Genomic DNA, 15860 nt, shown 5'->3' with positions numbered 1-15860 from the left:
TTGAGAGACATATCTTTTGCTGAAATGCATTGCAATTGTCTTCGCCGCAGGTGTTGTGTGATTGTATTTTATATGTGATTTGTGATTTTTACTGTGAATGAATGTTTGTTTGGTGCTGTGATTGCTTGGAATGTGAGTGTATTTGTTTTCATATAGCACTCAGGTAACATTATGGCTGGAGCATCTTATACTCAAGAAGACGGCGCGCTTGAAGACTGTGTTCTTTCTGTGTTACTTAACCCTATTCGTGATCTGACAGAGAATTGGGAAATTAATTTGGCACGATACCTTCAGGAATACCATGACTTGCTGGTTGAAAATAGTTTAAATGCTCAGGAAATACTTAGTGCCATCAATTTTGCGAAAGCTGCACTCGTCATTCAAAAATCTGCTGACATTTATGGGAAGAAAGTGGATTACTTGTGGCAGATATTGCATAATGTTTTAGATACCATTAGGAACCAGAGAAATGAAACTGACCCTGCAAAACCTGGTGCACCAACGAAGAAAGGCAAGGAGGTGAAGGACAATGCCCATGTTTCTACAGAATTCTGTTCTTTAGATGATGAATATGGCGCTTCTGCTGGGGACATAAACATACAAGCACGCGAGACACGCAGTAAGGTCAAGCTACTTCCCGTATACAATCCGCAGCTAGATTCCTTTCTGAGTGTAAAGAAAATAGAACTTTATGGGCAGAGGGGTAACGCAGTCGGTAATAAATATGATTTCAGAGTCAATAAATACCTGTCATCCACTGGACTGTTAATTAGTGAACCAGAATTAAACCAGTGTTCAGGCGCACTAGAATATGATTACGATGAGTTATCAAGCCCTTCACCGGAACCTGCAATTGAACAACATGAAACTATTCCAATGGAAATTGATCCAGAGCCTGTCGAAAATTGTGCCATCGAAGTATGCACACTAGCAGCCACACCAAGTCGAGAAGAAATAGTTGAAGTTGCAACAGATCAAGAGCATGAGAAGAACAAAGCAGAAAATTCTAGGAAAAGGGGGACTGCAGAGGTTGTTAATGAGAATCGTACTGGATGGGATAGCATTGTGCAAAAAGATGAGAGAGAAAGAGAACTACAACCAAGACCTACAGTTCATATGCCATCTGCCACTGAGTACATTTCATCTGTATTGCAAAAGAGACCTCCTGCTGACAATAACGCAGGTATGGAAAGAAACAAAAGACCACCTAGTTTTTTGTCATTTTTTGCAAAGGATATAATTTCGAAAGGGAAGAAAAAAGTATGTTACTTAGCCTTTCAAGAATATTGCTGTTTACCGGAGCAGAAACGGTCTAAAGAATCAGTCGAATTAAATCTAGACGATGTTATGAGGGACGTGGCTAGCGAATTTGGCGAAGAAGACTTTTGCGGATTTGAAGAGCCTGTGATTCTTGAAAACGAGGACGACGTTAATTTCGAAGCGAATGAGGTCGATGAACTGCCACTACTCGAATGTTTACCTCCACCATCCGACGTGCCTGCACCAAGTTACGCGGAATTTGTTAGAGAGGCAATTGTCGTTCCAGCAGTAACAGCAGAGGTCGCTGAAAGTATAACACAGATTGTAAATGAATGGCATGATTCCATAAGACATATTTTGAAGGCATCACAGGAAAGAGGTCATTTTAATATTCATAAATATTGTGATTTAGTGCTTTCTCGATTCCCACATACGGAGGAACACCCAGTTTTGCCTTTCAGTGATATAGTGGGAAATGAACCAGTCGAAAATGTTTCGCGTTATTTCCTGGCAACTCTTATGCTTGCCAATGCGTATAATGTGGAAATAATAAGGACCATAGACGACCCTCTAGCAATGGACTGTATGAGCGCCAAGCTTCTTACGAGAGTAAGAGATAATGAACTCTTGAAAGAGATGTACGAGTGAATTCATCCCTTTACAAATGATTCTCAAGGTGACATTCTGATTTCCATTTTAATGTCTAGATTCATCAGAACTTCACCTCTGGAACGGTAGTTATTCTGGCGCATAAATTTGTTTTTACAAACACGTTAATTGTTTGTAATACTGTACCAAACTGAAAAAGGCGTCATAAAATCGTGTTGAAGTAATTTATTTTTAGAGTTTTTCTTTTTAAATTTGAAATGAGCCTGTCGGTTATGTGAATGTAAGTTCGTTACGTCACACGGGCTGTGCGCATGCGCCAGCTAGCGGCTTCTACCGCTCTGTGTGTAACATTCGCGCCAAAATAGTTATCTGGCTAGGCGTTGTACGTGTGGATTACTGTTCTGAACATGCCGGCGAGAAAAGGAAAACGCTCAGCTACGAAGACGTCCGCCGCAGAAGCAGCTAAAACGGCAGAATCTACAGATGCAGAACAAAAAAAGCCTCGTAGAAGTCCTAAAAAGTCTCAAGCCCAGCCTGCATCACAAAACGTGGAGGAGGCTAAAACTGCAACTACGTTAGAGGAGGGCGAACCTGCACCTAAGAGGGCCAGAGGCAAGCAGAAGGATAAAACTGATGTTGCAGATGGCCAAGAATCGAAGAACACTCCCGAAAAACGCGGAAGAGGTAAAACTGAGTCACCAAATAAACCAAAATCTGGTGGTGAGGCACGTAAGTCAGTAGCGAAGAAAGGATCGCCACGAGTTGCAGCAAAACCTAAACGAGGCGCGAAAGCCCGGAAATCTGGTGGAAAAACTGCCTCTGCAAAGCGCAAGTGGTAAGCATTTTAATTTTCTATATTATATGCAATTATTATGTTGGTGTATATATGTTTAGGAAAGGAATGTGGACTAGAAATAAGTTTTCCGCTGTTTCAAAAATTAATGTGCGCGTAGATTATTGTGAATAAAGCAGCGTATTTTAACAATAAAATTTACTTTTTTATGTATATTATGAAAAATGTTTGTCCGAAATTTTACCGCGCATCAGAAGCTCAAAATTGTATCTGCATAAACACCATAATGGTAACCGAGTAATGACCACTATTTGATGTGTTCTCGGGTGCTACGGTAATGGGTAAAGGTTTTCGAATGAAAGGTGTTAAAATTAATAATATGCAAATACACGGTTTTATAAAGAAATTCAATTGTGAAATTTTTGGATGTGTCTATTGAACGGCAACAATTATTGTCAGTTTTCGGTACAAGTTTTCAATTTGTATTCAAAACTATTTTTCACAGATAGGTATTTTGTGCTCTACACATAAAATTTAATATTTACTTGTAGTGATGTTATATAGCTTACTACCATAATTAATCATTCCAGTTGCCCATACAAGCAGTTCTTTTCTTATCTCTCTTTGTTGTACAATAATATGTAGCACTTCTATTCAAATAAAATTTCATTTAAACTTTTGCAGTCTGTAGTTTTGGATGTCCTCTGTGTATATGGAGTGCTAACAATGAGTGATAGGAACAGGATAATAAATGCATTGAACTTAGTGTGAATGAGTGCATAAAAGTTTTGGGGTTAGAGGAGAAGTGGACCCTGGAAAGTGAACTTCAGGGAACAATTTTATTGTCACGATAGATGCCCTGGGGTTAAGTACTATTTATTTGTGACGTCCTGACAACTCTGGATCAGCACAATCTGTAGGCTTTGTTGTGGTGTCTGCTACTGATGTTACCAAGTTATAATAAGTACAGTACCTGTTAATATGGTAGTTATTATGAAGTGATTGTCATCTTGTCACTGTGCCAAAGGAGTAAGCATCTATGTTGTGCCAACACCACATGGTGAAAGCTTGTCCCACCTACACTGCCACTCACTCTGCAACTGTAAATGTGTTGGTGACTGTTAAGTGGAGCTTGCTTGCTGCATTGTACTGAAACCTCGGTCAGAATTTAATAGATAAATATTGGATTTTAATAATGTTTAACCACATAGATAAGTAAAAAATTCCGTCCTTTGCAAATGGAATTTATTTTATGTATGTGGTAAATATATTTGCAGTAGCTGCTGACAAAGAGTGGCTGAAAATATTTGCAATATTACAGTGTAGTTATTTGTGGTAATGAAGCAGTTCTTCATACCAGAAATGGACATATAATGCAGGTAATGCAGTAGAAATGATAGCTATAACAGTTTTGGGGGTAGCTGTGAATTATGTGCTATGTCCATAGTTTTTAGAAGACAGATTTGTTACAATTGAACTGGATCAGATGATACATTGTTGTCATTGGTAGAGGGATTGGAGATGCTGTTCCACCCCCCCCCCCCCTCCCCCCCAAACTGCTAATTTGTTGGATGATACTCTCACCTATTCTGAAAATCTCTCACCTGACACCCCCCCCCCCCCCCTTTTCCATGGCTATTTTATCATCTGTGGTGAACACTGCTCATGTTTTAGTAGAATTAGGGCACAACAGTGAAGTGAATTTTACAAAGTAGTGTAGTATTTGTTGTCTTTCTGGAAAGTAAAGGAAACTTCAGGTTAGCCTTTTCAGTTCTGTCAGCAGTGTAAATATGCGTGTTCAATACAATCATTGTGACTAGTGGTGTCAGTCAGACTGTAGAATCTTCTTTCCATCACATACTCGATTTAGATTAATTGCCTGTATCGCCACCTCATCCATGAGAATTCAGAAATTAGTTTGGAAGTATGCATGGAATAACTTTATTGTGCTGTATATGTCATTCTATGTAATGTCTTCCAAGCAATCCGGGAGGTTAATGTAACTTCATTTATTTGTTCACATTAGTGAGGTAAGTAATTGTATTAAATGTCTTTGAAGTTATGATGATTTTAAGACAGATGGCACACAATAACGCTCTTTACATTTTGTGTATAAATCAAAATCTGTTTTAGTCTGTCATGAAATGAATGTGAAATTTGGTGGTTAGATACTCCAAAGTGTCAGGATTGAAACAGAGTAACCTATTATCTATAAGTTAACTAACCAATGCAGCAGAAAAGAATTTTGAAGAAAAATTGTTACTTTGGACACAAGGGAACCGGTATAATCTTTTCTCCCAAAACACAGCATGGTAATGCAAAATTAGTGGGTAGTGAATTTTTATGTCATTAGTTATTGAGTACTGATTTGTTTTTTATTTTAGTATTGTTGGTTTGTCCTGTTAATTATGCATGTGATGTGGTTTTTTAATTAATTTACTAGTAATTTGTTGGTTGCTGCTGTAGGTGACAATATAGTGTCTACAATTAAATTTCTCCAGTTATAAGGCCTCTTTGCGGAATGTGTGAAATGTCAGCACTGTGCGGAATTTATAAAACCTAGCAGCATCTGTGTACATAATTTTTCTTGCTACATGGGTATCGAAGTTTATGTTGGAGTAGTTTTTTATGATTTGTGGTTTGTGTTGGTTATTGAAGTTCCAATTTGGTAGTTTGTAGGTGTCTGCTATGTTGCAGTTATTTTGTTCTCATTAGGTTTTGATAATAGAAGTATCTTCTTAATAGACATTAAGTTGAGGAGTGCCCGTGACTGTAATTTCTAGGTTAAGGTTTATTGATTAGTAAAATCCCATCATCAACAACAAATTTTTATTTTTTCATTGATGTCCAACGGGGTTTGGAGGTACATATTCAAGGACTGTGTGGCTTTGATGGACATCAATATATGCTACAGTCTTCACCTAATAGTAACAAAATGACACTGTTGTTATAAACCATACCTCAGGTGGGTTTTGTTGTGTCTAGACAAGACAGCCTAGACACAATGAGAGGAAGCCGAAAGGCACGCGCTTAAACTCACGCAGGCTGGCGTGAGGTCTGAAACAGGATATGTAATGAATGCTATAAAGAAAAGTACGTAGCTGCTGGAATACTTAACTTTAATCCACAATTGGTGAACATTGGTCTTGTTGATACAGTATTATCATCTCAATATAACTTGGTGATGGCGTCTTGCTAGGTCGTAGCAATTGACTTAGCTGAAGGCTATGCTAACTATCGTCTCGGCAAATGAGAGCGTATTTGTCAGTCATCCATCTCTGGCAAAGTCGGCTGTACAACTGGGGCGAGTGCTAGGATGTCTCTCTAGATCTGCCGTGTGGTGGCGCTCGGTCTGCAATTGCTGACAGTGGCGACATGCGGGTCCGACGTATACTACCGGACCGCGGCCGATTTAAAGGCTACCACCTAGCAAGTGTGGTGTCTGGCAGTGACACCACAGGTTTAATCAGGAAATGCTAAAGAACAGTGAGAAATAAAGTTAAGTCTTTATCTAAGTTTGGCCACAACTTTTGTTTTCTGCATTGCTGAAAAACTTTCACATTTTCAGACTACTGTATTCAACATATGTATGATATTACTTGTGTTACAGCGATAGTATGGAATAATGGGTTTGCTACCATACCATGTAAATGGTAATAATAGTAAATTCAAACTGGCATTTTCTCATTAATCCCACATTAGGCATACTCTGCTGAAATATAACAACTGTGTAGCTTTGTTACTATTGGGTGAAAATAGAAGCAGATGAAATGCCCATTATAGCCATATAATCCTTGTGTTGTAGTTCAGAAACACTTTGGATGCAATTAAAAAATGAAAATTTGTGATTGGTGACAATATTATTGATCAGTAATCATTAACTCAGTTCCGCTATTTGTGGGTTCTTGATACTGGGGGCTTCCTTGGATCTATATACATCAAGTGAACTTATAACACTTGTTTATATGGTTGAGTTGGGTGGGTGGTGTTATTGCTGTCTCGGTTTGAGCTACGTAGTTGAGTGAAGTGATATCGGTATTTATGGTTCTATGTGGGGGTAGAGGGTGTCAGGTATTGCTGCTTTCGTATCGGTTACGTAGGTCAAATGAAGTATTAGATTCCAGTTGTGTTGGTTTTTGTTCAGTTTATTCTTGAGGATTTCATATGTTTCTTTTCAGTTTTGTTTGTTTTTGGAATAGTGATGTCACTCTTACTGATGTATACTTAATATGCCTGCACCTTAACAACAACAACCCCCTCCCCCCACAGTTGTCCCATCAGTTTAATTTTTTTGCTGGAGGGAAATATTCCACATTGTTGTTTAAATATTTGTTCATTGTGTGTGTGTGCTGAAATTAGGGGTGTCCAACATCTTGATGACACAACAGGTGAAAGCAGACAGGTACGAGGGTCACTCCAAAAGAAATGCACACTATTTTTTTTTTATTTACTCCATCTTTTATTCTACATGTTTGAAAGTTTTTCAGTGTGTAGATATATCCTTTAGGAACAATATTTTCATTTCTCCGCATAATTTCGATCCCTCTCAACTGCCTTACACCATCATGGAATCAGCGCCTGTATATGCGCACAATAAAATTCTGGACCAACCTGTTGGAGCTACTGTTTGGCAGTGTGCACAATGGAGTCATCATCTTCAAACCTTGTTCCACGAAGAGAGTCTTCCCAGTTTCCCAAAGAGATGATAGTCACATGGTGCCAGGTCAGGACTGTAAGGCCGGTGTACATGTTGTCCAACCGAGTTTTGTGATCGCTTCCATAGTTTTTTGACTGACATGTGACCGTACATTGTCGTGCAACAGCAAAACATCCTGCTTTTGCCGATGTGGTCGAACACGACTCAGTCGAGCTTGAAGTTTCTTCAGTGTCGTCACATATGCATCAGAATTTATGGTGGTTCCACTTGGCATGATGTCCACAAGCAAGAGTCCTTCGGAATTGAAAAACACCGTAGACATAACTTTTCCAGCAGAAGGTGTGGTTTTGAATAAAGGATATGGATGGTGGGAGAGAAGGGTGCTGTCTGGTGGGACGGGCAGGGACTAGGCTGTCAGGTGGGGCTTCAGGAGGTGCGGGGGAGACTGGGGAGTGGAAAAAGAGGAGCAGTTAAGGGAAAAGCATGGAAACTGTTGGGTGGAGGGTGTGGGGATAGTAGATTACTGTAGGTTGAGCCGGGATAATTTTGAGCGTCTGTAGTACTTGCTTACTTACTGCTCGGCGCTACAGCCCTTGAAGGGCCTTGGCCTGCATCAAACTATCCTGCCATTCTATATGATCCATGGCTTTCCGTCTCCATCCTCTGACACCCAGCTTTTTTATGTCTTTTTCAAGTCATTCCACTCATCTCTTTCTGGGGCGTCCCCTCCGCCGTCGGCCTCCAGCCTTGCCATCAAAAATCCTCTTACATGCTCTGTCTTCTTCCAGTCTGGCCACATGCCCTGCCCACTGCAGTCTTCTTATTTCAATGGTAGTAACAATATCAGGTTCTTCAACAAGGTGTTGTAAGGATGATTCCCGTCTGTGCATTTTAGAAAAGCTGGTGGTGGAGGAGGGAATATCCAGGTGGGCCAGGTTGTGAAGCAGCCATTGAAGTCGAAATTGTACCACAGGGTGGTCTGCTTTGCTGTTGGCCACAGTTCGGCAGTGGTGAGGCTGTCGTGGGTATCGTGGCCCTGAGTGTAGACCTGGGCTCAGGCCAAGACTCCCTATCCTATTCCTGAACAATATCAACACCTTCTCTCCCATCCACTTCATCTGGCTGTCCTGAACCGAGCATGCCACCTTCCTAGGCATTGACCTCTTCCTATCTGATGGCTCCATCCACAAGCGTTTCCACGTCAAAACCACAAACAGTACCTACATTTTGACTGCTGCTATCCTTCATCAAAAATCCCTCCTACATATCCTTGCCACCTGGGAATGGTGTAATCGCAGTGACCAGAACTCCCTTTCGCATTACGCTGAAGGTCTTGCCAAGGTTCACAGGCAAGCACTATCTCTTGGACCTAGTCTGCAGACATCTTCTATGCAAATTCTCCACACACCTCCAATTCTCCCACAACCAGTCCAAGAGCTGATCACAGAAGAGTACCGCATTTGTCACCCGAATAGGCCCGAGGTATTCCTGTCTGTAGTACTTGCTTACTTACTGCTCGGCGCTACAGCCCTTGAAGGGCCTTGGCCTGCATCAAACTATCCTGCCATTCTATATGATCCATGGCTTTCCGTCTCCATCCTCTGACACCCAGCTTTTTTATGTCTTTTTCAAGTCATTCCACTCATCTCTTTCTGGGGCGTCCCCTCCGCCGTCGGCCTCCAGCCTTGCCATCAAAAATCCTCTTACATGCTCTGTCTTCTTCCAGTCTGGCCACATGCCCTGCCCACTGCAGTCTTCTTATTTCAATGGTAGTAACAATATCAGGTTCTTCAACAAGGTGTTGTAGTTCTGCATTCGTACGAATACACCAACCTTCTTGCTCATATACTGGGCCATATATTTTACGTTGCACCTTTCTCTTCCATATGCTAAGGATCCTTTCCTCATTTACAGTCATGGTCCATGTTTCGACACCATACATAACAACTGGTCTTCATACATAACAACTGGTCTTATAATTGTTTTGTAATTGAGGATTTTGGATTTTCCTGATAGAAGCGAACTTCTAAGCATGGGTAATGCGGCAAAGTAGCATCTGTTACCTGCTGTTGTTCTGGCTTTCACCTCACTGCCAATGTCATTTGTGTCAGTGATAGCCAACCCAAGGTGCTTGAAGTCTCTCACCCTTTCAGACTCCCTGACGGCTATCCTGAGATTTGTTAGGTTTTGTTGGTTGGTTATTGCCATATACTTGGTCTTTTCGATGTTGACTGTCAGGCAAAGTTCCATTGCGCCTTTTTCCAGTTGTTCATAGGCTTTGTCTAGCACAGCAAGGTTTCGTGCGAGTAATGCCACATCGTCAGCATAGGCTAGGTACTGTAGTGAACGATTTAAGAAGGTTCCTCCTTTATTTAACTCTATCTGACTTTTTCTAGGCAAAGGTTGAATAGCAAAGAGGAGATATTGTCACCCTGTCTAAGTCCCTTCTTCATTTCCACTTCTCTGTTGATTTTGCCCTGTATTTTTACTTTACAGTTGGTTTTGCTGAGAGTCGTCATAGGAAGCTTAATGAGCCTCTTAGGTATTCCAGCCTTTTTGCAGTCTGAAGATGAGCTGTGCGTCAATTTAGAGCAGCATGGTGTACATTTCGTTTGCCGTGTCCACTGGGGTCAGAGGGATAATCAGGATGCCACCGGTGCTTTCATCTTGGCTTTTGACATTTCGATCCAAGGAGGTCATGATGATGGTCTACCGCTGCGATGTAAAGCTGTATACCCCTCCCCCCATGGCGGTGCTTTAAATGCTGTAAGTTCAGCCACATGTCTTCCCGCTTACACTCGGCATCACATGTCGAGATTGCGGACGTCCGTCACATCCCAATACTCCATGTGCCTCACCTCCCATATGTGTCAACTGCGGAGAGCACCATTCGCTTTGCTCACCTGACTGCAGGAATCTCCAGAAAGAAAGGAAAATCATGGAGTTCAACACCCTTGACCGACTGGCCTACACTGGAGCTAAGAGGAAATTTGAACACCTGTATGTATGTATGAGATTGTTTTACGCCCCTGCTACAACAGTTCTAGCCCCATCAGCTCTGCCAACACCAGACCATTGGGTGCCATAAGTCACCTTCTCAAGTCTGAGCAACGATCAAACGTGTTTGGGTACCAGATCCCAACAGGTGTTAACATAAACAGCATGTTATCTACTGACGCAATTGCGATTGCCGAGCACTGTGCTCGAGCCTCTGCGTCAGAGAATTACCCCCCCAGCCTTTCGCACTCTCAAATGGCAGCTGGAAAAGAAAGTCCTCTCAATTACTACACGCCACAGTGAATCCTATAACGCCCCATTTACAGAGTGGGAGATCCGCAGTGCCCTTGCACGTTGCCTCGATGCACCTCATGAACAAGATCGGATCTAATTAGATGATTAAATACCTCTCATCTGACTACAAGTGACATGCCCTCGTCATCTTCAAGTGGATCAGGTGCAATGGCGTCTTTTCATCACAATGGTGGGAGAGCACCATCATTCCAGTGCTCAAACCCGGTAAGAATCCACTTAATGTGGATAGCTATTGGCCTATGAACCTCACCAACATTCTTTGTAAGCTGCTGGAATGTATGGTGTGTCAGAGGTTGTGTTGGGTCGGGTCCTGGAGTCATGTGACCTACTGGCTCCATGTCAGGGCGGCTTCCATCAAGTGTCACTCCACCACTGATAACCTTGTGTCCGTAGAGTCTGCCATCCAAACAGCCAATTCCAGATGCCAGCATCTGGTTGCCGTCTTTCATGATTTATAAAAACCAAGTTGACAAGGCCTGACGACATCATATCCTTGCCACATTATACAAGTGGCGTATCTGAGGCCCGCTCCCGATTTTTATCTAGAATTTCCTGTCGCTTCGTGCTTTCTGTGTCCAAGTTGGTGCTTCCCATAGATCCCCTCCCTATCCAGGAGAGTGGGGTCCCGCAGGGTTCTGTATTGAGTGCCTCTCTCTTTTTAGTGGCTATTAGTGGTGTAGCAGCTCACCCTCTGTGTATGCAGACGACTTCTGCATTTCATGCTGCTCCACCAGTACTAGTGTTGCTGAGCGGCGCCTACAGGAATCCATCAACAAGGTGTAGTCATGGGCTCTAGCCCACTTTCAACAGCTAAGCAGAAGTGCTGGCAGCACCTCAATGCCCTCTGTCGCCTGAGCAACATCAACTGGGGTGTAGATCACTCAATGCTGCTACAGCTCCCTTGTTCAATCCTGCCTGGACTGTGGTAGTCTGGATTATGGTTCGGCAGCGCCCGCAGTGTTGCGTTTGCTTGACACAGTGCACCACTATGGCGTTCACCTAGTGACAGGAGCTTTTAGGACGAGTCCGGTGACCAGTGTCCTTGTGGAAGCCGGAGTGCCTCCATTGCAGGTTAGGAGTGCACAACTGCTGGTCAGTTATGTAGCACAAGTTCGTAGTTCTTCTGCACATCCAAATCACCGTCTTCTTTTCCACCCCTGGCAGTTCATCCCCCGCATAGGCGGCCCAGGTCAGGGTTTCCAATTGCAGTTCGTGTCCAATCCCTTCTGTCTGATCTGGAGTCCTTGCCTTTACCGCCTATACTTGAGGTCCAGTCACATACACCTGCATGGTGTACACGTAGACCGTGGCTTCGCCTCGACCTTTCATATGGCACTAAGGACGCAGTTAACCCTGTGGCTCTCCACTGTCCCTTCTTCTCGATTGTTGACAAGTACAAAGGCCATGAAGTGGTTTACACCGACGGCTTGATGGCTGATGCTCACGTCAGCTTCGTGTATTTCCATGGAGAACTTACTGAACAGCATTCCTTGCTCGGTGCCTGCATCGTTTTCACTGCCGAGCTGGTGGCTGTATCTCGTGCTCCTGAGCACATCCGTTCATGCCCTGGGGAGGCATTTCTTCTGTGCACTGACTCCTTGAGCAACCTACAAGCTGTCGACCATTGCTACCCTCATCATCCTTTGATAGTGACCATCCAGTAATCCATCTATGCCCTGGAACGGTCCAGTTATTCAGTGGTGTTTGTATGTACCTTAACTCAAGTCGGAATCCCAGGCATCGAACTTGTAGACTGACTGGCCAAACAGGCTATGCGGAAACTGCTTATGGAGATCGGCTTCTCTGCAACTGACGTGTGTTCAGTATTACGCCGCAAGGTTTTGTGACTTTGGAAGATGAAATGGCATAGCCTCAGCATGCACAACAAACTGCATTCCATTAAGGAGACTATGAATGTGTGTCAGTCCTCCGTGCGGGCCTCTCGCGGGGACTCTGTGGTTCTCTGCCGGCTCCGCATTGGCCACGCGTGGGTGGCACACGGCTACCACCTGCGCCGTGATGACCCACCTCAGTGTCGGTGCGACGCCTGGCTGACAGTGGCCCATATCTTGGTGAGCTGTCCTTTGGCTGCCCTGCGATGTACTCTTCAGTTACCGGACTTGTTGCCATAAATTTTAACTGACAACACCTCATCGGCTGATTTAGTTTTATGTTTTATACGTGACGGTGGGCTTTATCATTCTATATATGTTTTAGCGCATGTCCTTCGTCCCTTTGTGTTCTCCACTCTAATGCTTTTAGGGTGGATGTTTTAACGTGTCACAGAGTGGCTGGCTCTCCCTTATTATTCTCACGGTTGGTCAGCCACGGTCATATGTTCTCTTGTTTTTACCTCTTCTACCTGTTTCTCTATGGTTTTCTTTTCCTGTTTTTGTCTATAGTAGTGTGGGTTGTCCTGTTCTTCTGGTCCTTCCTTTTTCTTGTTATTGTGCTGTACGTCTCCTTTCTTTTCTTCTTTCCATTTTGTAATTATTTTACTGGGAACAAGGGACCGACGACCTCGCAGTTTGGTTCCTTCCCCCGCTCTCCTTTTAAACCAACCAGCCAACCATGCCAGCGTGCACTGTGTTACGCATTAATGTAACATATTACTTACAAATTTCTATTTAATAGTGTGTGTTTAGATGAATATGGATTGACAAGATAAATTCTTGTTTCCAACACAAGTATGTACCAGCACTCTAAGTTTTGACTTCACACTTAGTTCTTGTTTTTAGATATTAAAGTTTAATCAGGTACTTCTGTGCAGTTTCAGTTTAAAATTAGTCTGTAGAAAATATACCTGTAATCCCGGTTACAGCGTGCATACTAATTCCTTGATACACAGTGAAGTAGGCGTATCTGCTATTGCGGTTTTGATTGTAGTTTCTGGGATTTAATGTTCCTTGAGTATTTTCTCATGATCTATTATGTGATGCATAAGAGGAAATTAAAATGGATACTTGAAATTAACTGAACTGTCGAAATTAGACAACAGTGTGGAATGATACATTCAGTTTTAAATAAATAGACAGTATCTGAGCAAAGTAGTAGGCCATTTTAGTTGGTCAATTAACCCAAATATGTGGGAAAAATCAGATTTATAAAAGCAAAATATGTCATAATGACAAAACTCAGTTACAATGCTTACTTTGCTAACGACATCAAAACTGTCAAATCAGAGACTTAAACTGAGTCACAAGAAGAAACACACAAATCTAATGTGACTGTGAATGTATTTAAATTCACTTCACAGCTGCTAAATTGCCACGTTGTGCATACGTGTAACTGTTGGAGATTGCTGCTCGAACAAACTTTGTAGCTTTATTTAAATAATTTTTTTACTAACAGATTGCAGTGGTAGGTGGCAGTGTTTCCATAGATGACTGGTAGGTTGCCTCTGCTGTTAGAGTAATTGAAATGTCAGCCATGAAGCATTTTAATAGAAGTTTAAATGGTTGGTCTATACACTTCATCAAAAAGTTGTTGCAGTTTGCTGGATAATAATCGTGATAAAGGTTTCCCCAAATTTGACTTAAACTTGCATGGAAATTTTTGAGTAACATGGACTAGAAATATTGCCAGTATGTTCAGTACAAAAAGTGATGCATCGGATATAAACATTCCCTGTATTGCTGCTGCTGCTATCCAATTTTAAACATTGTAGCCCATTGCCTAATTCCTCGTAATCCCCTCCCTCCCTTAAGCAGAAGTCTTGTACAGTTTAATTTCATTGCATAAGGAACATTCGTGAAAAATTTCATTTACCTTCAGATGATAAAGTGGGGACCACTGGATCATTTGTAACAGATGTCAGTTTTTAAAAATTAAAGTAAAGAGTCATGTCACTGAGAAGGCAACAAATGAAGTATTTAAAAACACGCTGATGTGGTTCAAGGCAATTGGGATTATCACAATCTGTCAAAAGATTGGAAATTCTCTGAAAGCTATATAAATAGTCCACTTTGAACATTGAAGCAAGTAAAAATTTTTAAGGTTTTGGGAGTGCAGACAGATCATGAGTGTGGTTAAAAAACTAGAAAATAATGTGTTCTGCACATTTTCATTCGTAAGCGTGCGTGCGTGCGTGCGTGTACGAGCTGTTTTAATGTTAGTGTTTTACATTAATTTATTATTAACACTGCAATACAATAATATTTAAAGGTGTTGTGTAATTTCACTTCTCAAATGTTCATATTTGACTTTCTTCCCACATCCCAGAGATCTCTCGCTCCTGGAATCTGTACAGTGTAACTAATATACTGTAGTAGAAAAAACCTTCAGGTAACTCAAACACTAGATAGCTGAATGGTTTTGATTTTCATCCGTCGTAAGCTATGTTATTGGAAAGTGTGCAACTGTCAGTAATGATTTAAATAATAAATCTAATGTACTAGTTCAGACCCAATAGTGAGTATTTGCTTTAACTGTGTTGCACTGTCTTGTTTATTGTGTCTTTTATCATTACATGAGTGTTTTTACTTCTTTTTCAGATTTCATGTTGAATCATTATCCAAAAGTTATTAAGGCACACTTTTCCTGAAGGCGCGTGGATATTTCTATGATTGCAGAAAATTTTACAACTTCAGTAATATACAATATTACAGATGAACTTTTAGTACTAAAATATGTCTGTAAAGGACATAGTTCACTCTTTTTTATATAATTTGTGTATTTCATGATTGAGTGGCTTTTGTGTAATGGCCACACTTGAAACCATTTGTTACCAGAGTATGAAATAGTAGAAAAACAAAAATGTAATATAGCGTATAAATAAGATGCAGCATACCTTCACTTTTTAATATTGATGATAGAAACAATATTTTGATATTAATGACATCTTACCTAGAGAGATTGTAATATATTTGCATGATAAATACAGCTGTACTGGCCTGAGTTTTATGTTTTAATCCAACTAACTTGTTGTGTAAGCATATGTTAAGCACAACGTAAATTTTTTTAAAAATATTTTGTTGTGAGAATTCCCCCTTGAGAAATTGAATAATAACTTGTGGAACTTTATATATGTAACCATATGTATTTTACATGTATTTCACTTGTTTACATTTGAATGTAATGGTTGAGAAGAGTGTGTATATGGCTCGAGGGGGGGGGGGGGGGGGGGGCACCTGCCTTGTTTGTTGCTGCACTGTTATCTTAATTCTGTGTCAACATGCTTGTTTCTTGTGATGTATTTTTTTTTTTTTCCTTAGACAATAAATTACATTG

At 41.4% G+C, this 15860-nt stretch overlaps 2 protein-coding genes across 2 annotated transcripts; both read left to right on the top strand.

Moving 5' to 3' along the window:
- Positions 1-35: 35 nt before the first annotated feature.
- Positions 36-15528, top strand: LOC126419804 (condensin-2 complex subunit H2-like). Its single transcript, XM_050086988.1, has 2 exons — positions 36-2704; positions 15125-15528. Exon 1 carries the CDS (start codon positions 172-174, stop codon positions 1906-1908), a length of 1737 nt encoding a protein of 578 aa, XP_049942945.1. The 5' UTR covers positions 36-171; the 3' UTR covers positions 1909-2704; positions 15125-15528.
- On the top strand, positions 2277-2708 carry LOC126419452 (uncharacterized). The gene has a single exon (XM_050086640.1). It carries the CDS (start codon positions 2277-2279, stop codon positions 2706-2708), a length of 432 nt encoding a protein of 143 aa, XP_049942597.1.
- Positions 15529-15860: the final 332 nt, after the last annotated feature.

The sequence above is a fragment of the Schistocerca serialis genome, chromosome 9 (genome assembly GCF_023864345.2).
Source record: "Schistocerca serialis cubense isolate TAMUIC-IGC-003099 chromosome 9, iqSchSeri2.2, whole genome shotgun sequence".
Classification (NCBI taxonomy): Eukaryota; Metazoa; Arthropoda; class Insecta; order Orthoptera; family Acrididae; genus Schistocerca; species Schistocerca serialis.
The sequence above is the reverse complement of the archived record's forward strand: the minus strand, read 5'-3'. Positions and strand labels throughout refer to the sequence as shown.